The following is a 24,443-nucleotide window of genomic DNA, read 5'->3' as shown; positions in this document are numbered from 1 at the left end:
GCGCACAGTCTTTATACTCTGTGACTCTGAGGGTGTCCGCCCCCTTCCCACCCACCCCCTAGGAACCCCGCCTCTTCGTTGCTCGCTCAGGAGACCTCATACATATGCAAATATAGAGAGGAATTGGACCCGCCCCCTCGTGCGTCTTTTGGTACTTGTCGGCTCTTCCTTACCCCAGATCCCAGGTATAGTACTGAAACTAGGTGGGAAAAGAAGACAGAGGGTGAGTCTGGGTAGAGTTGAAAAAAAAAGAAAAAAGAAAATAATAATAATAATAATAATAATAATAATAATAATAATAATAATAATAAAAAACCCTAAGAGGCTCAAACCGAAAGACAAGCTGATTCGCACTCAAAAGTAGGGGGCTCGGGGCAGGGATTTTAAAGAGACTAAGATTTACTAAGAGTTACTTCGAAAGCCTCCAGAACAGAGGGCGGAATGTGAGAGGAATAAAGAAAAGCCTTTAATCTCAGCACTTGGGAGGCAGAGGCAGGTGGATTTCTGAGTTCGAGGGTAGCCTGGTCTACAGAGTGAGTTCCAGGACAGCCAGGGCTACACAGAGAAACCCTGTCTGTCTCGAAAAAAAAAAAAAGAAGAAGAAGGGGGAGGAGGAGGAGGAGGAGGAGGAGGAGGAGGAGGAGGAGGAGGAGGAGGAGAAGGAGAAGGAGAAGGAGAAGGAGAAGGAGAAGGAGAAGGAGAAGGAGAAGGAGAAGGAGAAGGAGAAGGAGAAGGAGAAGGAGAAGGAGAAGGAGAAGGAGAAGGAGAAGAAGAAGGGAAAGAAAGAAAGAAAAGCAAGCTCCAGACACAAATAAAGAGCCTAGAAACTAGAACACAGAGAGGGATGGGATAGAAGCCACCACAGGACGCCCTTCTTCTTGATTCCTTCTAGAACCTACCTGTTCTCCATGACCGGGGTCTCTGCCACATTCCTAAAGTTATCTGAGGCCCCAGAATTTCCCTGTGTCCCTAATCCTAGTTCTACAGCCAGGTCTACATATGTCCTGCCTCCCAGCCCCCACTGACAGGTCCGTGTTTACCAACATAAGCTGCAGCTCTGAGGAAGCCGGGTTAAAGCCCCTTAGACTGAAGTTGCAGCCCAATAGCTTACAAAGAAGAGGGACCATTATCTTTACTTCTTTCTGTGGCAGGAGCACCATGGCCCATATTTATAGAAATTGGTTCTCTTCTACCGTGTGGGCTCTGTACACAAGGCTGGCATTGAAGAGACGTTCCTGCCTCTGCCTCCCAAATTCTGGATTTATAAAAATATGCCACTATGATATTTTATTACTCTTGGTGGTGAAAGTACTGTGTTTTGTTTGTTTGTTTGTCTTGTTTTTTTGTTTTTCATTTCTTGAGACAGGATCTTATTTAACCCAGGCTGGTCTGGAACACTGGTCTGAAATAACCAAGGATTATTTAGACTCCTGGTTCTCCTGCTTCGACTCCTGAATACTGGGATTGCAGGTGTGCACCATCATATCCAGCTCCAGGGCTGCCTTCCTCTGCTGAAATTACATGTGTGCATGACTATGTCTGATTGTAATTTTAATTTTACACCACGTATCATGGAAGTAATTCTAGCATTTTAAACTGCAAAATGACATAATTAAATTCAATGAATGTACCAGGCATGGTGACCATATCTGGATTGACTGAGGATTGATTGAGGTCAGGAGTTAAAAGTCAGTCAGGACAGCATACATATCTAGACCCAAACTCAGAAAAAGAAGAGGAGGAAGAAGAGGAGGGGGAGGGAGGAAGAAGGAGGAAGAGGAGGAGAAAGAAGAGCCAGATATGTTAATCCATGCTGGAAACCCAAATTGAAGGTGTGAAGATAACATTTGAAGCCAGCCTGGGCTAATAGAGAAAACTTGTTGCAAAAATAAAGCCCGTGTGTGTGTGTGTGTGTGTGTGTGTGTGTGTGTGTTTGGGAGGGTGGGTGTCATCCTGGGGGAATTGGAGAAGAATATGAGAAGATATTATTAAAATACATTGTATATGTTCAAAAGATTCTCAAAGAATAAATAAAATATTAGATATATTACCATTATGGCACATAATTCCATATACATATGTGTGTGTGTGTGTACATGCACGCAACGCACGCAGCCACAAGAAACAAGGCCAATTTGGACACATTACAGCGTGTAAGTATTCTAGGTAAGAGAGGCAGCTGACTTGAATAAGGATATCAAGGTGGAAGATGGAGATATGAGAATGAGTTAAAAACTATTTAGAAGTAGGACGAGTAAACAACAACGGGGATGAGGCAACGAAAGGGAGCAAGGCTGCCGCCTGAGTTCTTCTCTTGAGCACATGGATCATGAACTTACTTGTATGCTTTGTCTCTGTCATTACATTGTAAACTTCCCCTCCCCCACCCCAGTGCTGAGGCCCAAAACCCAGGGCCCTAAATATAATTGGCAAATACTTTACCACTGAACTATCTCCCCGACCCTAGGCTCTATGCTTTTTGAGAGTAGGCCTTTATCTTAATGAGACAATGCTGGTTGCTGAATTCAGCTTAAACATGGAAGGGCTTCTTCTGCAAGAAATCCCAGGAAAGCCACTTGATCTCTCCAGTGAAAGAACACTAAAATGGACACGGACACACACACACACACACACACACACACACACACCCCAAGGCAAATACAGCCTATGGTAGCCTTCAGCTTCTTGTCTCAGTTTCTACCCTGGGCACCGGGCTCACTTTCTTAGAAAGAGAGGGTGAATACCTTCTGGGCACTAGAGATAGGTCACCAAGTAGGATGTCTGTTTCTCCCTTTCTGTCTTCTGTAGGTAAGGAGGGGGCAGACAGGAGGGAGGGAGGAGTTCTGCATCATGTGTGACCCACGTGACCCATGTGACCCATACTCAGAGGGAGACAAGCTGAGAAAGGGGAGATCCAGAAGAGCCTGTGATAGACCTAGGGGCAAACCTTAAGGCTGGGGCTATAGTTCATAGGTATGTACAATGCTTTCCTCTATGTACAGAGCCCTGGGTTCAATCACAAGCAGAAGAGGAGCAAAAGGAGAAAATAACTCTTCTTTTGGAACCCCTCCATCCAGGATCTCCAGAGAGGAAGAAGGAGATAGATGGCTGCCCCTCCTCACTGTCCCAGAAGCAGAGACTGTCCATAATGCTCCCTTGTGTCCTCCTAATTCTAGGATGTGTGTGTGTGTGTATGTGTGTGTATGTGTGTGAATGTGTGTGCGTAATGTGTGTGTGTAATGTGTGTGTGTAGTGTGTGTGTAGTGTGTATGTGTAATGTGTGTGTGTAGTGTGTGTGTGTAGTGTGTGTATGTGTAGAAGTCAGAATACAATGTGTCAGTTCTCTCCACACATTTTATGTAAGCCCTAGGAATGAAACTCAGCCAGCCATGCTTGGTAGCAGCTCAGTACCTGCTGAGCCATCCAGCCCTGAGTCCAGGATTTAGATGAATGAGTTAAACAAGGTGGAATTTTGCAAAGACAAAGGCTAGGAAAGCTCAGTCTTTGCAAGCTGAAAGGAACCTTCTGGGACTGCTCACTGGGAGAGTACTTCCCTTGCACGCATGAGGTACTAAGGTAGCTCCTTAGCACTTAAAAAAAAAATTCTGTGGCTGGATAGTGGTGGTATTTGTGTAATGTATAAATGTTCTTTATGCTACTGAGATGACACTTTTGGCAATGCTTAGGATGGTGATTTTTACGTTGCTTGTATTTTATCTCAACTAAAACAAAACAGTTAGATAAAACAGAACCGTTCTGCACTGACCAGATGGAGCCCAGACTCTCAGCAGGACACACCAGGCCTTTCATCACATGACCCAAGGAGCCTCCCCAACCTACCTTCTTCCCATCTCTGTCTGCCCAAGGCTCAACCCCGTGACATCCCCTCCCTCCCCTCATTCTCTAGACTTAGCAGCCTCAGATTTACTCATCAAAAACTAAATGGGACTTAAATTAAAAAACAAAAACAGAAAAACAAAACAAACAAACAAACAAAAAACCCAAACAATCGAATTCTCATCTTGAGCACTTTTCGTATGCCAAAAACATTCGTCGTAGATATTTTTACCTAAATGATTGTACCAAATCTTTAGAGCACCCCCAGAGACAGAGGAAAGCCAATGTCTTTGAGTTCAATACCAGCTTGGTCTATCTAGTGACTTCTGGGACATCCAGAGTTACAGAATTAAACCCAGTCTAAAATTAATGGTGGGGACTGAGAGTACAGTCATTTATTCAACTTCACACGTCTAATAGCTCATCCCCATGATGAAATTAGTATCTAGGTTCCCTGGTGTCCCAGAGATATCAGTGGTTTGTGGGGTTTTGTTTCCTTCCCTCCCTTTCTTCCTTCCTTTTTTCCTTCCTTTCTTCCTTCATCTACTTTGGTTTGTCGTGACAGGGTTTCTCTGTGTAGTCCTGGCTGTCCTGGAACTTGATTTGTAGACCAGGCTAGGATTAAAGGTGTGTGTCACCAGGACCAGAGCTTGTTTTTCTCCTTTAGCTATCTCTGTTAGGGGCTGGGAATGCATCTCAGTGTTAAAGCACTCTCAGCAGACCCATAGTCCTAGATAAAAGTGGGGCATGGGGGTGATCTATATAGTGAGTTCAGAACTATATAGTGAAACCCTGCCTGGAGGGAGTGGGAAGGAGCAGAAAAATCAAGAAAGCATATTTCAGCCTAGAAATGTAATTCAGTGGGTAGAGTATTTGCCTAGTAGGTATAGTGCGCTGGCACTGTATAAATAGTCCGCCATAGTGGTACACACTTGGAGACCGAGTGCTCAAAGGGTAGATGCAGAACATCAGGTGTCCACAGCTCATCTTCAGTTGCACAGAATTAGAAGCCGGCCGGGCAGTGGTGGCGCACGCCTTTGATCCCAGCACTTGGGAGGCAGAGGCAGACAGATTTCTGAGTTCGAGGCCAGCCTGGTTTACAGAGTGAGTTCCAGGACAGCCAGGGCTACACAGAGAAACCCTGTCTCAAAAAAAACAACAACAACAAAAAAAAAACAAAAACAAAAAAACAAAACAAAACAAAAAAACAACAACAACAAAAAAAAAAGTTGTGTTTTTTGTTTTAAATAGCTTTTACATATGTATCTCTCTGAACACCCAGGGGCTACAAGGACATTATCAGGTCTTCTTCATCCTTAGAATCTCTGTAGATGACCTAATACAGCACTTGGCATCCGGTCAGCAGCTAATAAATGTTAGCTGAAAGAGAGAGACAGAGAGAAGAGAGAAACAGAGAGGACAGAGGGCAGGGGGGTGGAGGGAGGGAGAGAGAAAGAGGCAGTGGATAGGGTGGTAGGGTGGAATCAGTGTGGTAGGCCAGCCTTGAGGGCTTCAGGGTGTGCTGCCAAATCTGGAAACTTTTCTTTTGGAGGGGGGTGGGTGTTGGAGAAGACAAGGGATGTTGAGCAGGCACAGTAGATGCCCTTGGTGGGGGCTTGGCAAAGTCTGTGTCAAAGCAAAGTCAGTCTTAATGAAAGACTGTAGACAGCTTTGGACTGCGGTCAGGAATCCTGGAATCTAGGGCAGACTGTAGAAGAAAGGTTGAAGGCATTGTGTCTTAGAGAGCACTGAAGAGGCAGAGGAGGGAAAGCAGCCCCTAAAATAGTCTGAGCACACAGAGTCAGGAAGTTACCAACCCCTCAGAACTCAGCCCTCCTTGATGGATGCCCACGTGGACCCATCACTCCCTGCTTGTGAACACCTGAGACCTCTGCCTGGTGACTTCTCATTATTCAGGTCTCCACTCTACTGACATTGTCTCACTGACCTTTTCTGATCACCTGATTGATGTCCCTCCCACTACAGCCTTTCCTTCCTACCTCTAGTCTTGGCTTTTGCTCCCTTTATAGTTACTGTTTGAAATGGTGCATTTTAGGGGAGTTGTTTTATTAGTTTTTGTTTGTTTGTTTGTTTGTTTGTTTGTTTGTTTTGAGACAGGTCTCACTATGTAGCTCTGGCTGGCTTGGAACTCACTATTTAGACCAGAGTGGCCTTGAACTCAAGGGATCCCCCTGCCTCTGCCTCCCAAGTAGTGGGATTAAAGACATGCACACCACATCCAGCCTGATTCTTTTCTTTTTTTTTTTTTTTTTTTTTTTTTTTTTAAATTTTGTATATAGATGTTTTTGCCTGCAGGGCTATGCACCAAGTATGTGCAGTACCCATAGAAGCCAAAAGGCGTGTTGAATCCCTTGGAACTGGAGTCATAGACAGTTGTGAGCCACCATGTAGGTGCTGAGAAATGAATCTCAATCCTCTGGAAAAAACAGCAAATGCTCTTAACCTCTGAGCCATCTCTCCAGTCCCCTTGTTTGATTTTTTTTGAGATAGGGTCTCATATACTCCAGGTTAGCCTTCCATTTATATAGCTAAGAATGACCCTTGAAGTTTTTGCTCCTTTTGAACCAACCTCCCTAACCCCAAGTGCTGGGATTACAGACTGAGTTACCAACCTAAGTATTATTTGGTTTGTTTTGAGTTTTTAGGCAGGGTCTCTGTAGTCCAGGCTATCCTTGCCGTAACCCTTTTGCCTTAGCCTTCCAAAGACTGAGATTCCAGGCATGAGCCACCTACTATTGGTTAGAATTATTTGTTTCCTGTATGTAACTGTTCCTGTCTCACCATTCTGTGAGATCCACACCAGCAAGGATTGTGAATGTGTCCATTTCACCAGTGTAGTGTCAGTGTCTGTTCACCAGAGGGCCTCAGTGTCTGTTCACCAGAGTGGTCTCAGTATCCAGAAGCCAGAACAGTGGTAGATACACAGTATCTATCAGTTGAAGGAACATGCCCCAGGTGGCCAAAGCTGACCCTGAACACAAACCAAGGATCAGAACTCCCTAGACATGCTGAAGACTCTTCTGCAAACAGTGCTGACTGGGTGGAGGAGAGTCTACAGGAACAAAATGGGGGGAAGCAAGGCTGGGCATGCGCTCTGTGCCTCCCACTGCAGGGGCTTTGCTAGGACCTCCTCAGTCTGGACAGTCTGGCTGATTTCTGTGGAAGCGAATAGTAGGTCCAGGGAGTGAGATCCCATGGCTTTGGGTTACTGGGTGGCTGGGGCTAAGGATGTAGCTTGGTGGTTGGTTGAGTGTTTGCCTACTATATGTGAAACCCTGGGCTTCTTCTCTCTCTAGTACCCCATGAAACTAACTTGTTTTTTTGTTTTGTTTTGTTTTTTGTTTTGGTTTTTGTTTGTTTGTTTGTTTGTTTGTTTCCAAGACAGGGTTTTTCTGTGTAGTCCTGGCTGTCCTGGAACTCAATCTGTAGACCAGGCTAGCCTCGAACTCAGAAATCTGCCTGCCTCTGCTTCCCAAGTGCTGGGATTAAAGGTGAGCGCCACCACTGCCCGGCTTGTTTCCAAGTTCTTGAGTAAGGAAGGGAATAGTGGTTCACTCCTGTGGCAGTCAGGAGAAATTTTGTAACTTCATGTGAGGTCAGTGTGGTCTACTTAACAAGTTCCAGGGCAGCAAGGGCAGCATAGTGAGACTGAGAGACGACAGGCTGGAGCCTGAGGACTCCTTGGCGGTTAGGACACAAAGAATCTGAAAAAAAAAAGCTGAAACATGGAGCCTGAGGCTTGGGCATTAAGGTTCCCTTGGAGAGTGAGGGCCACCACATTCTCTTTTGATTTTTAGACAGGCTCTCTGGCTACAGATGCTACAGATGTCCTTGTAGTGGTAGAGTGGTGGTGTTTAGCATGCACACATCTGACTCCATCTCCAGCACCACAAAAAACAAAACAAAACAAAACAAAACAAAAAAAACCAGACCCGGCAGGTGGATTCTAGTACAGGCAGGCCTCCTTCTAGAGGATAATCACAAACTTCCGGAAGTCCTTCTCCACATACTCGCACCACGCCCACTTTATGCAAAGTTACAAGTCCCATCCTGGGTTCCCCGCTGCTAGACAACCGTGGGAGCAATCGCCCCCAATCCCTCCCTAAACTCTTTGATGGCAGAAACTTTTCTGAATCTGCCTTTTCTTTCCAGTTCGAACCAGTACAAACTTTTTTTGTTTGTTTGTTTAATGGGAAAATACAAACGCCTCTGGGACAGCTACAAAGACGAAACTAGGAGGGTTGCTGTTTTGACCCCTCTGCCCGTCTTTCCCTCCTGTTTTGGCTGCGCTGGGGACTGAACCCAGGGCCTCCCACAGGCAAGGAAAGCTTTGCACTCGGAGCTCTTTTTCATTCCTTTCTGGTCTTTCCCAGAACTCCTGGCCCATCTCTGTGTGACACTCTTACGCCCCCTGCTGCCCCTTCCCTAGACAGCAGTGGCCATGCCAAAGATCAGAATGACCCAGACACATTTCTATACTGACTTGAGATGGGAACCTGGAGTCTCAGAGTGTGGGTGTTGGAGAAGAGAGCAGGCTCCTGGCTTCCAGAAAGTGATGTGTGTGTGTGTGTGTGTGTGTGTGTGTGTGTCCGTGGTCCTGTTCCTGGGGCTCAGCCTAAGACACCACATCCTCAGGAAAACTCTATGCCTTCCTGACTATGTCATAGCTCATTGTCTCTGCACTTGCACAACTTTTGAAGTGCACTTTCATTGCCCCCTGAAGCAAACCTGCCTATCCTGTGGGTCCTTGAGCATCCAAAGGAAGTCGGGTTGTTTTGCTCTTCAGTACGTCTCACTGCTTGCCTCATTGCCTGGTCCACTGCCAGAGCACAGTAAATACTTGTTGAATAAACGAGTCAGTTGCATTCCTTTTTTATTTTTAAAGACGTGCGCCACCATGCCTGTTTCTCAAAAGAGGTTAGTGGGAGGTGCGGGTGTCATTGTTAGGGTTCTGAGGGCAGCTGTGAGTCCAGACGTCCTGGCTTCTGCTCAGGGCCTGGTCTATATTCAGTCTCTGTCCTTGTACCCAAAGGTCACTCAGGCAAAAGGAAGGAGAAGCGTCCTCTCCTAGAGGAGGGGGACGGTGCAAAACGGTGGCTCAGACCCGAGCTCCAGCTTCACAGTCTGAATTTCCACAATCACTTTCTCGCCCTTTTAAAGATTTCTTTTTTAAGACTTGAGTTTTGCTATGTAGCCCAGGCTAGCCTAGCCTTGCATAGGCATTCTTCCTGCCTGCTCCCTAGTGATGATTGTAAATTATATCACACACACACACACACACACACACACACAGAGAGAGAGAGAGAGAGAGAGAGAGAGAGAGAGAGAGAGAGAGAGAGCTTGGCTCCCCTGTTCCCCCTTTCTATTCCAGTTTAATTTTCTAGTTATAAAACCACAGTCCTCATGAATGATAGGTTTGCACTCCGTGCTTGAGAAACACCACACAAGCCATCCCTCTTTCCTCCCAGCGTTTCCTTCTCCTCAGAATGTATTCTCTCTCCTTCAGCTAACTTACTTATATGGCCTTCTCTTACCTGGTAAAGCCCCTAGGGAGAGATGTCCCTGAGGGTGGGACCAGAGTCTCCAGAGGGAGGGAAGTCTCAAAAGAGACATAGAAAGGACTTCCATCTTTGGTCCTTGGCTCAAGGCCACTTTGAATAGATCCAGCTTCAGCTGAAGAGAGAGTCCCACGTCCAAGGGTAAAACTAGTTTAGGTTCTGCTTCAGAAGACAGAACCATGTTCTGCAGTGGGTGGGGGGCAGAGACAGGCATTAAGACAGGAAAGAATGAGCCACAGCTACACCCTGTAGTCCCTCTAGCTACTTTAATTCGGGGCCTCTGATCTATACTCCCATGTAGCTTCCTGGTTTGACCTTCTATGAAACAATCTCCAGCCCCAAATAAACATGCATTCTAGGTAAAAGCTGTTTGCATTTTGTGGACAACTACAAGATATGTCCTAGGCTGTCCACACTGATCAGAATGCCTCCTCAAACCTACTATTAAAAGCCCCCCTTGCCTCATGTCCCCATAATCCACTACATATAGCCGTCCCGCCCTGTCCCTTTACTTGGTCTTGGAGGTGAAGGGTAAGCCAAGAAGAATTTGTTCCTGTCCCAAGAGCAAGGAGTCGTCCTGAGCCATCCACCAGCTTAAATCCTAGCTCCAGAGAAAAGGTCCAGGGGTCTGTGTGAGGCTGGGGAATGTCTAGGGGGAGAGATGATCCTCCTCAGGCCTTAAAACTTGGGTTTTATGGAGAGATGAGCATGGTGTTAAAGAGAGACAGCAGAAGGCAGAGCTGGCCATGGAGGAGAAAGAGATTTAAAGTCTACCTTGGAGACTGAATTCTGCATGGGTCCCTGGAGGGAAGAATAGTCCAGGTTGCACGTCCACATCACAATTTCCAAGGCTAGTGTGGGCAGAGGTTAAGACCTGTGCCTGGTGGCCCAGCCAGATATCTCGACGTATGCAGCCATCCAGGGCAGGGACAAGCTGAAGTCGATGGGAGTAGAAGGGAGGGAAATTATTGGGAAGTGGAATTAGGGCATCTGAACTCCAAACTGTAGCAAATTTCCTTAGAAACAAAAGTAGTTAGCTCTTCCCCATGTAGCTTTTGCTCAACCTACTTCTCCCCAAAACCTGAATTTAGATTCCCATAGCTTAGCCCTGGGATACAGTTACCGGAAAGCGAAGTTTGGAAGTGGGGAGGAGGAGCCCCCCTAGTGCAATCCTCATGCTGGTCTGGGAATGGTCAGCCAGGGATGCAGAGATTTGTCTCAGGCATAGCAGCTCTTTTCCATCCACCCACAGCAGCAGTGAATCCCCGTTCATCTTCAGCTCCACCTACAGGAGGTGGTCAGAAGCAGAATGAGAGGGTCCTGAGCCAGTCTCAGAGGCAGCCTAGTACAGCTGAAAGAAGATGCTCTTAAGACACATGCTTGGCTCACTCAGACTGTGTTGCTTACATACTGACTGACAGCCTTGGGATTCCCATCTAATGAAATAGGGACAAAAATAGCTACTTCACAGGGATTGTGTGTCATTGAGACAGAGGACCATGTTGAAGGGATGCTCCTGTTCTTCCTCAGATCACATCAAGGTGACCCCTCCCCACGGAGGCAGAGTTCACTTACCGGGTGCCATCTCCCATCATTCAGCTGAGGGCCAAAGCCTACTGTGAGCCGAGCCCAGAGATTGTGCAGCTGGACTTCAAGCTGGCCATCTCGAAGTCCCAGCATGAACCAATCATCTTCAGCATTGGTGTCCCCATAAAAAATCACTCCCTCTGGATCCCAGGTTCGAAACTCAAAGGAGGAATAGGGTCTGGGAGGACACAGAAAGGAAGACTGTGTATGGGATGTGTGGGGTTTCAGGGTTGGGGAAGAGGAACTGGGGGGTGGCAGGGAACGGTTAGGGGAAGGGAGAGAGCAGATGGGGTGGGGAGGGGAGGTCAGAGGACGGGGTTAAGAGGCCAAGTGGCTTCCATACTTGCTGATTTTGGTGAGGTCAATGGTCATAACAGTGACAGGCTCTTGTCCTGGGCCATTGCTGAGGTACTTAGCAGGAGGGTCCTGAGCACTCTGTCAGGAAAAAAAAAAAAAAAAAAAAAAAAAAAAAAAAAAAAAAAAAAAAAAAAGCTGACCAAAGACATTTCAGAGACAGAAAGTTACAGTTAGTTACAGGGTCAGAGGAGAAGAGAAAGGGGAAAGACAGAGCTAAAATCAAGCTCATTTAAATACACAGAGGCTGAGAATCCTATCCCATTGTTTTTTTTGCACCTGGGTAGGGTCAATGTGTCTCAGGGCCCTTCCCTGATGGGTAGGAGGCGGTATCAGTAGTAGCAACAGCAGAAGCAGTCGCGAACTCAAGGAGGCCCCAGAGTCTCTCTTCTCCATAGTTAGCAGCCAGCCGTCCACCTAGTGGCTCAGACTATCTGAGGAGAACCAGTGGGGGTAGGTAGCCTTGCACATGGGTGGTGGAGGGTTAAAGGTTGCTCCGGGGGAAGAAGGGGGGCAGGAGATAGGGACACTGACCCTGACTGTGCGGCCCCTCTGAAGGCAAATGAGGTGAGGGACAGAGTCCCTCCACTAGTATCCCCTTCAGCCAAGAGATCATAGAGAACATCTCTTCTCCTCCACTATTATCTGGTGTGGCTCCTCCAAGCCTTCCTCCCACAGGCGGAGGCTGCCTAGGTTCACTTGAGATCTGGAAACAATCCTCCCTGTCAAGGCTAACACTGAGGTGTGGAATCCAGATATCTTGCTGACTGACCTAGGGAGACACGCTTCACCTTTGTGCTTCAGTGACCTTGTGGGTTAAATGAGGAACATAATCCTTCTTCTGTGGGGCTGCTGGGAGTGAGGTTGAAACAATGTAGGCAGAATGCCCGGGATACAATGTGAATGCCTCCCTTAGTTTTCCCAGACCTATGAGGTTGCTCTCACAAGAAAGTATTGTCTCTCTGTGTACTCTCTGGATACTAAAAAGAAATCTGCCTACAACCCAAGCACTGGGAAGATTGAGGCAGTAAAATTATGAGTTCAAGGTTAGTCTGGACCACACAGAAAGACTATTCTAAAAGGTAGTGGGAGTGTAGATGGTCCAGTGGGTAAAGGCACTTGCTATCAAGCCTGATGACCTGTGTCTGTTCCACAGGATCCGCACAACAGACGGAGGAAAATGTCTCTTGAGAACTGTTTCTTTTTTTTTCCTAAGATTTATTTATTTATTTATTTATTTATTTATTTATTTATTTACTGTGAGTACACCGTTGCTTTCCTCAGACACACCAGAAGAGGTCATCAGATTCCCACTACAAATGGTTGTGAGCCACCATGTGGTTGCTGGGAATTGAACTCAGGACCTCTTGGAAGAGCAGTCAGTGTTCTTAACCCCTGAGCCATCTCTCCATGGCCCCCTGAGAATTGTTTCTGACCACCACATACACACATGTGCACATGTGTACACAGGCACATTACACACATGCATACTCACACGCACACACACACACACAGGAGCATACACAGACACACAGGTGTGTGTGTGTGTGTGCGTGCACTAATGAAAAAAGCAACAAATATTTCTAGCTGAGCATAGTTGAACACTGGTTTAATCCCATCACTTGGGAGGGCAAAGGCAGGTGGATCTCTGGGAGTCTGCCTGGTCCACATTGGGAATTCCAGGCCAGCAATGATTAATTTTAAATTATGTGTATAGATCTATGGGATGAGGCTGCAGGTGCCAGAAGAGAGGTTGGATCCTCTGGAGCTGGATTTACAGGTGCTTGGTTTGTGAGCCTCTTGATCTGGGTGCTAAGAACCAAATTCACCTTTACTCTCCTTTATTCTCAGCACTTGTGAGGCAGATGCAGATGGAGCTTTGTATGACAGAGGCCAGCCAGTTCTATATAGGCATTTCTAGGCCAACCAAGACTACATAGCTCTGTCTCAAATAAATAAATTAAATTAAATTAAAATTATTTTTTTTTAAAGAGGCGGATGTGGTGGCACAAGATTGTAGTTCCAGTTGCTACTGGAGAACAAGGGGTATTGAGCCCAGAACATCAAAGGTTTGAGGCTTTGTCAGATATGGTGACATACATAATCCCAGCACTTGGGAGGTAGAGGCAGGAAAATCAGGAATTCTAGGTCATCCTTGGCTGCACAGCAAATTTGAGCCTAGCCTGGGCCACATATCCAGGAAAATCTTCCACTTCCTGAAGACCCTATCAGAAATAAAGGGGAGAGAGAGAGAGAGAGAGAGAGAGAGAGAGAGAGAGAGAGAGAAGAATAATGGACCTGCTGTTACTATTAATTACAAGGATTTGTTACAGGATCTAATGTCAAAACGTTAAAACACAACTGTTCCTTCGAGGACAACATTATGAGCCACAAAACAGCTATAGGAAGCAAGTGTAGGGCTTTTCCAGCATGTCCAGAGGTACTGGATTTAATGCCCAGAATCAAAGGAGGAGGGAGGGAGGAAAAGCTGCCAGAGGCAGAGCACAAGGTGTCCACTACCAAAGACAGCTATAGGAAAGGCTCCCTCAGAGTCTGGGGTGCCCCAATGATTAGACAGCTAAGGGTAAAAACTAAAGCAGCTAACTGGAGCATACATTAACTAAAGCAGCATAGGAGAGGACTCTCAGGCCTGGGGTACGTGGGACACAGGCTGGAGGAACAGGAAGCTTAAGTAGTCCGGCCGCGGAGCCCAGTCACGGGACCTGCGGGACAAGGCGGGACCCGGGGGGGGGGGGTGGGAAACCATCAAGCTGATTGGCTGGAGCTAGAAGGCCTTTTCTGGCAGAGGAGACCACCAGGCCGGCTAATCCTCTGGGCTGAGACTGGTTGGTGCCAGAATCCTGGCTGGGAGCTTCTAGCATTTCTTCTGCTTCTCGCTCCCAGCCGTTTGAGACCTCAGCTTCAGGCCCTTTCCGCGGTTCTGCTGACGTGGGAGTTGTCTTTGATTTTTGACAGTGAAGCTCGGGATGGCTTCCACGAGAATCCGAGAGGCCAGGGAGAGCGATTGTGGAGACATTATGAGGATGATCCGGGTGAAGACTGCGGGTTTAAAATCAGTGCCAGGGGTGCTGGGAGGAGCTTGGCTGGAGTGGGGGAATCAGAAATAAGGGTGTGCCTTTGGACCCTGTTCTCAGAGCATCAGGGCTTTCCTGCCTTAAGTTGTCTTGATACCCCCGTTATAGGAACTGGCAGAGTTCGAGAAACTGTCCCATCAGGTGAAGATCAGTGAAGAAGGTAGGTGGGGCTGTGCACCTGGGTCTTGATTGAGACGGAGGTGTGGGGGTTGAGGGGGTGGAAAGCTGGATTCCTAGGATAGTAACTACTGGACTGGGCTTTAATCCAGTTCGCCGACCTTCCCCCCCCCACCCCCCCACCCCCGTCTTTTCTGTCGTACCTCCAATCTCTATAGCCCTGAGAGCAGATGGCTTTGGAGAGAACCCTTTCTTTCACTGTTTGGTGGCAGAGATTATCCCAGCGCCTGGGGAGCCACAAGGTAAGGAAGCCTCCAGGCATCCTCCTTGTCTTTCCACCCAGAAGCCTTACCCTTCTCTCTCATTTTCAGGGTCCCTTGTCGTGGGCTACGGGCTCTACTACTTCATCTACAGCACATGGACGGGACGAAACATTTATCTGGAAGACATCTATGTGATGCCGCAATATCGGGGTACTGGCTAGGGCTAAGGGTGGACAGAGTGCCCACAGACCCACGGAATAGTCCTCAGACCCATTCCCTCCCCTCAATCTCAGCCTATGGTTTCCTTTGATACCCTTTCAACTCAAATAATAGTCCCTCCTGTCCCTTTCTCCACTATAGGTCAAGGGATTGGTACCAAAATAATCAAAAAGGTGGCTGAGGTGAGCAAAGGGGTGGGGTTTACAAACTAGTTACTGCCCCCCCACAAAAGCCAGCCAGTCTGCCAAACAAACAAACAAATAGGAGTATCGAAGGTTGTATGAAGGGATGAGAAAGATTTGTCTTCTTTTTGTTATTGTTCAAGACAGGGTTTCTCTGTGTAGCCCTGGCTGTCCTGGAACTTGCTCTGTAGACCAGGCTGGTCTCGAAATCAGAGGTCCACCTGCCTCTGCAGTAATTAACGGTGTGAGCCACCACCACTGCCCAGCCATTCTCTTCTGAGCCCTGGGCAGTAAGTATGTTTTCTCCTACAGGTTGCCCTCCATAAAGGGTGCTCCCAGTTCCGCCTGGCAGTTCTGGATTGGAACAAGAAGGCTGTGAACTTGTACAAGTTTCTAGGGGCTCAAGACCTGACCGAATCAGAAGGCTGGCTCTCCTTTCGATTTGAAGGAGAGGCAATGAGGGAGTTGGCAAGATGCTGACTTATCCCCTCTCTTTCCTGCCTCTTCTTTGGGATCACCATATCAAGTTTTCCTAAGACCATATCCACAGGCACTGGCCCAGACAGGCACTCATCCAGAGGCTTCCCAGGGTGCAGATTTCTGAAGTATATGGAGAGTGGAAGTAAGGGGGAGAAGCCTTGTTAGGAACCACAAATAAAATACTTTCTTTGCCCTGATGGGCGGAGGATAGGCTGCTGCAGCCATTTTGAAAACCTTCTGTTTGAATATTGCTCTGATGAGGACTGGACAGTACTGGTGGGCCCCAAGGACTCTAGGCACCCCAGTCTTGCCTCTAGCCTGCTATATAGAAAAAAGAACAAAAATAGACAATGGTATATCCAGCTTGTCAGTCATCTTTGGAACCCAAAGATATTTTAGGACTGATGCACTAAAGGCCACAGTCCGTGCGTGTCTGTCAGCATTTCAAAGACACTAGGAAGGAGCAATTGCCTCCCCTTAACTAATCAATCTCTACCAGGTAGGTGTGATGGCATGGTACTGGGGAGCAAGCTGGTGGGAGTTCGAAAATCTTGAGCTCGGGTTGGGGCCCACCAGGAAAAGTGAGACCTGTTTTATTAAAAAAATTTTTTTTTTGTAAATCTCCTTATTACTAATAGGACATTGCCTACAATAAAGTAAAATTAAACAAAACCAAAATCTTTAAAACACTGGAAACAATAAACAGGTTATTTTCCTTCTTTTTTCTTTTCTTTCTTTTTTTTAATATAAGAGATTTGTTTATTTTATGTATATGAGTATACTGTTGCTATCTTCAGACATCAGAAGAAGGCATCAGATCCCATTACAGATGGTTGTGAGCCACCATGTGGTTGCTGAGAATTGAACTTAGGACCTCTGGAATAGCAGTCAGTGCTCTTAACCACTGAGCCATCTCTCCAGCACCCCCTTCCTGCCTTCTTTTTAGACAGGGTCTATACTATGTAGCTCTGGCTGGTCTGAAACTCACTGTGTAGACCATCAGACTGGCCTGGAACTCCCAGATTTACTGCTTTCTCCTTGAGAGTGTGGGATTAAAGGCGTGTGCCACCATCTCAGTCCTCTTTTGTCTTGTTGTTTTGAGACAGTCTCTAGCCCAGACTGGCCTCCAACTCCCTGTGTAGCCAAGAACAGCCTTGAACTTCTGATGCTCTGCTGGAGTGCCAAGATAGCATGCATTCCCACCATGCCCACTTCATGGAGGTTTTAGGGATGGGCTCGTCCTGCTAGGAGGGCACACTACCTAACAACTGAGCTATGTCCCCAGCCCTGTTTTCCTTTTTTTTTTTTTTTTTTCAAGACAGGGCTTCTCTGTGTGGCCCTGGCTGTCCTGGAACTCACTCTGTAGACCAGGCTGGCCTCGAACTCAGAAATCCACCTGTCTCTGCCTCCCAAGTGCTGGGATTAAAGGCGTGTGCCACCACTGCCTGGCAATAAATTATTAAAAAAAAATAAATAAGGAAACCAGGGCCTGGCAATAAATTATTTAAAAAAAATAAATAAGGAAACCAGGGCCAGGCAATAAATCATTTAAAAAAAATAAATAAGGAAACCAGGGCCAGGCAGTGGTGGCACACGCCTTTAATCCCAGCACTTGGGAGGCAGAGACAGGTGGATTTCTGAGTTCGAGGCCAGCCTGGTCTACAGAGTGAGTTCCAGGACAGCCAGGGCTATACAGAGAAACCCTGTCTCGAAAAAAAAAAAACAAAAAAAAATTTTTTTTTCTCTTATGTGCATTGGTATTTTACCTTCATGCATGTCTGTGTGAGGGTGTCAGATCTTGGAGCTGCCTTGTGAGTACTGGGAATTGAACTGTGGCCCTCTAGAAGAACAGTCAGTGCTCTTAACTGCTGAGCCATCTCTCCAGCCCTCCTTTTTTATTTTTTTACATTTATTTACTTGCATGTGGAGACACAAGAATGCGGATGCCATGGCTCACTCTAGTGGTGCATGGGCACTGCATGCTCATGGCGCACAGACATGCACACAAGCAAAACACCCAGACACATAGTAAAAAGTAGATGTAAAAATGACAGTTCATCCAGAATGGAGTCTGGTAGTGCAGGTCTATAATCCCAGATGATCAGAAGGGTGAGGCAGAAGATTTGAGAATTCCTTTTTGTTGTTGGTTTTTGGTTTTGTTTGAGACAGGGTTTCTCTGTATAGCTCTGGCTGTCCTGGAACTCTCTGTAGACCAGGCTGGCCTCAAACTCAGAAATCCACCTGCCTCTGCCTCCCAAGTGCTGGGATTAAAGGCGTGTGCCACCACCGCCCGGCTCTTTTTTTTTTTTAAGATTTATTTATTTTTTATTTATATGAGTACACTGCAGTTGTCTTCAGACACACTAGAAGAGGGCATCAGACCCCATTGTAGATGGTTGTGAGCCACCATGGGTTTCTGGGAATTGAATTCAGGACCTCTGGAAGAGCAGTCAGTGCTCTTAACCACTGAGCCATCTCCCCAGCCCAATTTGAGAATTCTTAAAAGATTTGGGGAAATCCTGTCTCAAAATAAAATAAAAAAAGATTTTTAAAGTCATGTATGGTGGCACAGGCCTTTAATCCCAGCACCTGGGAGGCAGAGGCAGGCAGATCCCTGAATGTGAGGCTAGCCTGGTCAACACTGCAAGTTCCAGGACAGCCAGGGCTAAACAGAGAAACCTTGTGGGGGGGTGGGTGGGTGGGGTGGGGGTGGACAGGAAGAAAAAAGAAAAAGAAGAGGAAGGAGGAGGAAGAAGGAGGAGGAAGAAGAAAGAAAGAAAGGAAGGAAGGATAAAGCATTGTGGGGCTGAAGAGATGGCTCAGAGGTTTAGAGGTCTTGACCTCTTCCAGAGGTCTTGAGTTCAATTCCCAGCACCCACATGTCAGCTCACACCTGTCTGTAATGGGATTTGATGCCCTCTTTTGGTGTGCAGGCATGAATGCAGACAAAGGATTTATATTCATAAAATACACAAATAAATACATTTTCATAAAAAACAAACAAAACAACAACTGTTTAGCTGGGGCTAGGAAGAGTACCTACCTAGTCTTTGATAAGTCCTGGTTTGATTTCAGTGTAAAGGGCTGGGGAAATGGCTCAGCAGCTGAAAACAGTTTGTGCTTTTCTGGAGGTTCAGGTTTTGATTCCCTGGACCCACATGGTATAAAATAATATACAGCTCCAGTTCCTGGGGATCCAACATCCATACCTGGGCCTCAGGCCCACACATGTGCATATGATCGGACAAAACACTCATTAAGTTAAAGAAATACATTAAAAATAATGTCAACAACAGAAATTCCACAATCTAAAGGCAGACATGGTAACTCACATCTGTAATCCCAAACCTTGGAAAGATGAGGTAGGAGGGTGAGTTAGATGGCCAGCCTGGACTCCACAATAAGTTCTAGCTGAGCCTGAGCCTGGGTTACAGAAGCAACTCTGTCTTTTTTGTTTTTTTCAAAGATTTATTCATTTATTGTATCTACACAATAGTATTCTCTGCATGTACACCTACACACCAGAAGAGGGCACCAAATCCCATTACAGATGGCTGTGAGCCACCATGTGGTTGCTGAGAACTGAACTCAGAACCTCTAGAAGAGCAGTCAGTGCTCTTAACCACTGAGCCATCTCTTGAGCCACTGCAACCCTGTCTTAATAAATAGAAACCAAGGGGCTAGAAAGAGATCCAGTACTTAAGAGCACTGACTGCTCTTCCAGAGGACCCAAGTTCAAGTCCCAGCACCCACATGGAGCTCATAACTGTTTTTAACTCCAGTTCCAGGGGATCTGGCACCCCCACACAGACATACACCTGCAGGCAAAACACATATAAATAAATAAATAAAATTTAAAAGATCATTAAATCATATCTTCCCAATTGCAGGATTCTGCAGCAGATAGACTCCACATTCAATACTCAATATTTTTTTTTTAATCATCTATTTTAAAAAGTATTTATTTATTTATTTATTTAATGTATATGAGTGCTCCTTCTGCATGTACACCTGCATGCCAGAGGGCATCAGATCCCATTACAGATGGTTGTGAGCCACCATGTGGTTGCTGGGAATTGAACTCAGGACCTCTGGAAGAGCAGTCAGTGCTCTTAACCGTTGAGCCATCTCTCCAGACCTCTGTTTTTTTTTTTTTTTTTTTTAATTCATTTTATGTATGTGAGCCCACTGTCACTGTCCTCAGACACAATAAAAGAGAGCATCAGATCCCATTGCTGTGGTTGTGGGCTACGATGTGGTTGCTGGGAATTGAACTCAGGACCTGCTCTTAATCACTGAGCCATCTCTCCAGCCCTGATTATCTTTTAAAATACAACTCAGCCAAGAGTTTACTTCTGACCCTATTAAAGAAGACCCAAATTCAGTTTTTCCTGAACTTTCAATCACCTTCATCAACAGAACACTGTTGTGACCTTAACACAACAGTCTGAATCTGATAGAAGAGGCTGGACAGGTGATTCAATCAGTAACATCCTTGCCTGGGAAGTATGAGGGCCTACATTTGAATCTCTGATGCTCACATAAAAGACTGGGACTGCAGTGTACACTTGAAATCTCAGGGCTGGAGAGGTGGAGACAGGAACTCATGGAATGGGTGATATCCAGGCTCACTGAGAGGCCCTTTCTCAAAAAAAAAAAAAAAACAAAATGGTAGTACCAAGGGTGGTCAAGCATGTTTTTGCTTCAGGAACTCCATAAGTAGAGGCCAGTGGGTCTCTGTGAGTTCTAGGATAGATAAGGCTACGTAGAGAGGCCATGACTCAAAACCAAAAGGAAACCAAATCAAGCAAACACATAAATCAGATAGTGAGGCTGCTGGGATGATTCTGTCTGAGGGCCTCCAGGACCTTGATAGTTGTGCAATGGTATGTTTGCCCCCAACAAATAAATATAATAAAACTTTAAAAAATGAAAAATGTTTGAGGAAGACCTTCAGCCTTGACTTCTAACTTCCATACCCATGAATACCCAAACACACACCTGTGTGTACACAAAGACCAAGCCCAGTGAACACTAATGGGAAGTCACTGAACTCAACTGTTTATATCACCTGCCTGGAGAGGGTGCAGATCCCACAGATTATGGGTTCAGCCCTGTTTCATTGAGTTCAGGTGCCAAAGCCAAGTCCCAGGCTGTTTTACCAATGCTTCTGATCAACCAGTTATACATCAGGTTACCATAGCCTCTCTTCAGATCCAGTGAATCTGCTGGGATGGCCTGCAGAATTAGCAAACAAGTTTACAGTTTATTATTAAGGATGTTACTGCAGCCGGGCAGTGGTGGCACATGCCTTTAATCCCAGCACTTGGGAGGCAGAGGCAGGTGGATTTCTGAGTTCGAGGCCAGCCTGGTCTACAGAGTGAATTCCAGGACAGCCAGGGATACACAGAGAAACCCTGCCTGGAAAAAAAAAAAAAAAAAAAAAGGATGTTACTGCAAAGGTTACAGATGAAGGAATAGGAGCATTAAGCTGGGGCATCCTTCATCCTTGCCCGGTCCAGGTGGACCATTATCCAGGAAACTTCCCAGATTTAGCTTTCTGAAAGTTCTCAAGCCTGTTTTGAATATTTTGTTTTAATTAACATATCAAATAAATGTGTCACTGTACCTTGCTCATAGTATACCCGTCCACAGCCTTCACCCATTTCTTTTCTACTCTGGTGCGCGTCTCCTCAAGGAGATGCTCTTTCATTTTCATGTTTTATGTATGAGCATATATGTATATATGCTGTTGAATCTAGATTCTATGAGAAAAAATTCCACGTTGTATTTCACGGCATTACCTCCCTCCTCCGCCGATTAGGATGTCTTCCCTAATAGCCTGCTTCCACGGTCACTATGTGTATACATACATATTTAAACATAAATTCTGAGTTTGAGAGAAAATATGTAATATTTGTCTTTTTGTAGTTGAACCTAGGGTCTTGCATCTGCTGTGGCAAGCGCACTACTACTGAGCTAGACACATATGTGGCCTTTAGTTTCGAGGTAGGGTCTCATTAAGTTGCACAGACTGGGCCTCAATTTCACTCTATAATCTAGATTCCACAGAGTTGTTCTTCCACACATATACATCGGTTACACATCACACACACATACACATTAATAATAATAAAATAATAATAATAATAATAATAAATAATAATAAAATAATAATTAATAATAATAATAATAATAATAATAATAATAATAATATAGGCAGTCTGCCCTCTGACAGAGCACATTGTTTCTATTTTTTTAGTATGTTTGTAGTCTTGCTAGGTCTCTCAGGCTGCCTTGGCACTTGCAATTCTTTTTTCTCTGCCTCTCAAATGTTAGAATTACAGAAGATATCTACTATGCTTATAGAACATTTGCTTTTTCTTTTTTGTTTTTTCAAGACAGGGTTTTTCTGGTTAGCCCTGGCTGTCCTGGAACTCACTCTGTAGTCCAGGCTATCTTCAAACTCAGAGGTCTGCCTGCCTCTGCCTCCCAAGTGGTGGGACTAAAGTCATGCACCACCACTAGCTGGCTTAATAGAACATATTAAAAACATACATTTATTTTTGTACATATGTGTGTAGAAATAACCTTTCCATAGCATGCTTGAGGTCAGAGGATACCTTTCAGGACTCTTCCAGGATCCCAGTTTTCTCCTCCACAGAACATTGTGGGTGTTACCAGTCTTGCAAATAAACATCCTTACTTGTTGAGCTATCTTGCTAGCTCCTAATAGTGAGGCTTTTTTTTTTTTTTTTTTTTGTTTACTTACTTAGTTAATGTATGAGTGCCCTATCTGCACATACACCTGCATGCCAGAAAGGGGCACCAGATCACACTATCAAGTTGTGAGCCAACATGTGGTTGCTGGGAACTGAACTCAGAACCTCTGGAAGTGCAGTCAGTGCTCTTAACCATGCCAGGCAAATTTAAAAATGATTTAAGCCAGTATTATTTGCCAGGCCTGTGGTACCTGACTTTAATCCTAGCACTGGGGAGCAGAGGCAGGTGAGGAATCTTTGTGAGTTTGTGGCCAGCTTGGCCTACATATTGAGTTCCTGACCAGCCAGGGTTTTTAAAACATCTCAAGACACAAAACAAAACCTCAGGTCTGGGTCGTCGGTTTTTTTATTTTATTTTTATTTTTTTTATTTTTATTTTTTATTCAGCATCAAAATTTTTACTCATGTGAATTGTTAGAAATGAGCATCTACACTCTGTAGACCAGGCTACCCTCGAACTCAGAAATCCACCTGCCTCTGCCTCCCAAGTGCTGGGATCAAAGGCGTGCGCCACCACTGCCCGGCCCCTGAATCACTTTTTAAGAGTGATCTTATTCCAATGAGTGCCAGTTTGGGCCGCTTCAAGTTTCTGATGGTGTCATTGGTGTTGTACAAACGTGGACTTCCTTTCCTAGATGGTTGTTGAAATGGTTTCAATCATTGTGCCTGCAGCTCTAATCTTGAACCTACCAATGAGGAAACCTGTAGCTTGAACACTGATCCCTGATCCCTGATCCCCAGGTCTAGGTCTGATTTTATTTTTTAAAAATATTTATTTATAGGTGCCTGGATCCCATGACAGATGGTTGTGAGCCACCATGTGGTTGCTGGGAATTGAACTCAGTACCTCTGGAAGAGCAGTCAGTGCTCTTAACCACTGAGCCATCTCTCCAGCTCACACCCCTTATTTTTATTACTATATATTTTATTGTTATATGTGTGGGTGACCATGAGTTATGTCATATGTGTGATGGTCAGGAGACAACTTGCAGGAGGTGGGTGATATCTCCTTCCATCTTGTGGGTCTAGGAACACAACTCCAGTTGTTAAGCTTGATGGTTGAGCCATATTTCCAGGCCAGGTTGTGTGTGTGTTTAAGTTATTCCATGACATTTTTTTCCTGTTTTGAATCTCCTCAGCATTTATGTATCAGGTTATGTGTCATTTTGTTTTTCATACGGCATCGAATTTAGTAGAATATTAGAATCAATTTAGGGCAAGCATGGCAATGACATGCCTGTAATTTTGGCACTTGGGAAGTGGAGGTTGGAGGATTAGTAATTCAAGGCTATTCCTCCACTATATAGTGAGTTCATGGTCAGCCTAGGACACAAGAGACCCTGTCACACAAAACTTTAAAAAGAGAAAAAAAGAAAAAGAAAAAACCTACTCTAGCCAAGAACCGTGACTCTCGATTCTCCTGTGGTTGCAGAGAGTCAACACATGCGCCTGGACGCCAAAGCCCAGCGCCTGCGCACTGGGCAGTTTTTGCCTTTTGGTTCCCCCCCCCCCCACCTCCCTTTGGAGTGTGCGCACCAAGAAAGACAAAGGTGGTGAAAGTGACCAAGCAGTCATTCCGGCGCATGCCCGTCCCTAAATTGACCAGGCTCCAGGGGGCTCACTTTGTGGAAGCGGAAGTCCAATCCGATGGAGCGAGCGCGGCCTCTCTCTTCCTTTGATTGGTTTGCTTCCAGTGTTGTGGGGTGGGGAAAGGAAGGGACAGGGACAGTGGAAGGTTGGAACGGTACTGATAGAGCGTTCATCTCTTTCTGCGCAAGCGCAGAGAGGCGACCAGGAGGGGGCGTGAGAGAGTGCAAGAGAATGTGGAAGCCCTGACGCGCTGGCGAGCGGGAGCTGGGGCGCTAGCCTAGACGCCTGCGCCTTGGCCCTCCGGCTCCGCGCGCGGCGGGCGGGTGCCCTGTGCGCCTGCGCAGTAGGCGGCGGCGGC

The 24,443-nt window shown here is 45.9% G+C and overlaps 2 protein-coding genes and 1 long non-coding RNA gene across 5 annotated transcripts; 2 read left to right on the top strand and 1 right to left on the bottom strand.

The window, feature by feature from the left end:
* Positions 1-66: 66 nt before the first annotated feature.
* Positions 67-1,630, top strand: LOC117710659 (uncharacterized). The gene is made up of 2 exons (XR_004607076.2): positions 67-185; positions 1,367-1,630. It is a non-coding gene; the product is annotated as an uncharacterized LOC117710659 (long non-coding RNA).
* A 7,084-nt stretch (positions 1,631-8,714) lies between these two features.
* Shbg (sex hormone binding globulin) lies at positions 8,715-24,283 on the bottom strand. Of its 2 annotated transcripts, none has more exons than XM_076936515.1 (8): positions 24,118-24,283; positions 11,347-11,438; positions 10,992-11,181; positions 10,540-10,701; positions 10,191-10,350; positions 9,929-10,065; positions 9,393-9,600; positions 8,715-8,925 (listed from the first exon to the last, which is right to left on the bottom strand). In XM_076936515.1, the coding sequence occupies exons 1-8, from the start codon at positions 24,256-24,258 to the stop codon at positions 8,777-8,779; spliced, it is 1,239 nt and encodes a 412-aa protein (XP_076792630.1). In that variant the 5' UTR covers positions 24,259-24,283; the 3' UTR covers positions 8,715-8,776. The 2 variants fall into 2 exon arrangements, with proteins under 2 accessions (XP_076792630.1, XP_034363080.1); XM_034507189.2 differs by lacking the exon at positions 24,118-24,283 and adding an exon at positions 11,637-12,565.
* Positions 14,131-16,434, top strand: Sat2 (spermidine/spermine N1-acetyltransferase family member 2). 2 transcript variants are annotated; one of them, XM_034504176.2, is made up of 6 exons: positions 14,131-14,410; positions 14,561-14,612; positions 14,788-14,871; positions 14,941-15,042; positions 15,193-15,233; positions 15,546-16,434. In XM_034504176.2, exons 1-6 carry the CDS (start codon positions 14,345-14,347, stop codon positions 15,711-15,713), a joined length of 513 nt encoding a protein of 170 aa, XP_034360067.1. In that variant the 5' UTR covers positions 14,131-14,344; the 3' UTR covers positions 15,714-16,434. The 2 variants fall into 2 exon arrangements, with proteins under 2 accessions (XP_034360067.1, XP_034360068.1); XM_034504177.2 differs by lacking the exon at positions 14,788-14,871 and having other exon boundaries at positions 14,194-14,410; positions 15,546-15,946.
* Positions 24,284-24,443: the final 160 nt, after the last annotated feature.

The sequence above is a fragment of the Arvicanthis niloticus genome, chromosome 6 (genome assembly GCF_011762505.2).
Source record: "Arvicanthis niloticus isolate mArvNil1 chromosome 6, mArvNil1.pat.X, whole genome shotgun sequence".
Taxonomy (NCBI): Eukaryota; Metazoa; Chordata; class Mammalia; order Rodentia; family Muridae; genus Arvicanthis; species Arvicanthis niloticus.
This window is presented reverse-complemented; position numbering and strand designations above follow the sequence as displayed.

Excerpts from the sequence above, each read along its gene's own strand:
- Shbg (XM_076936515.1), bottom strand. The coding sequence starts at position 24,258 with ATGAACGCTCTATCAGTACCGTTCCAACCTTCCACTGTCCCTGTCCCT. Across the intron at positions 11,182-11,346 it reads GACCTCACCAAAATCAGCAA|ACCCTATTCCTCCTTTGAGT; the intron begins GTATGGAAGCCA and ends GTGTCCTCCCAG. Across the intron at positions 9,601-9,928 it reads CCCTTCACCTCCAAGACCAA|AACATGGTTCTGTCTTCTGA; the intron begins GTAAAGGGACAG and ends CACCCACTGCAG.
- Sat2 (XM_034504176.2), top strand. The coding sequence starts at position 14,345 with ATGGCTTCCACGAGAATCCGAGAGGCCAGGGAGAGCGATTGTGGAGAC. Across the intron at positions 14,411-14,560 it reads ACATTATGAGGATGATCCGG|GAACTGGCAGAGTTCGAGAA; the intron begins GTGAAGACTGCG and ends CCCCCGTTATAG. Across the intron at positions 15,043-15,192 it reads TGTGATGCCGCAATATCGGG|GTCAAGGGATTGGTACCAAA; the intron begins GTACTGGCTAGG and ends TCTCCACTATAG.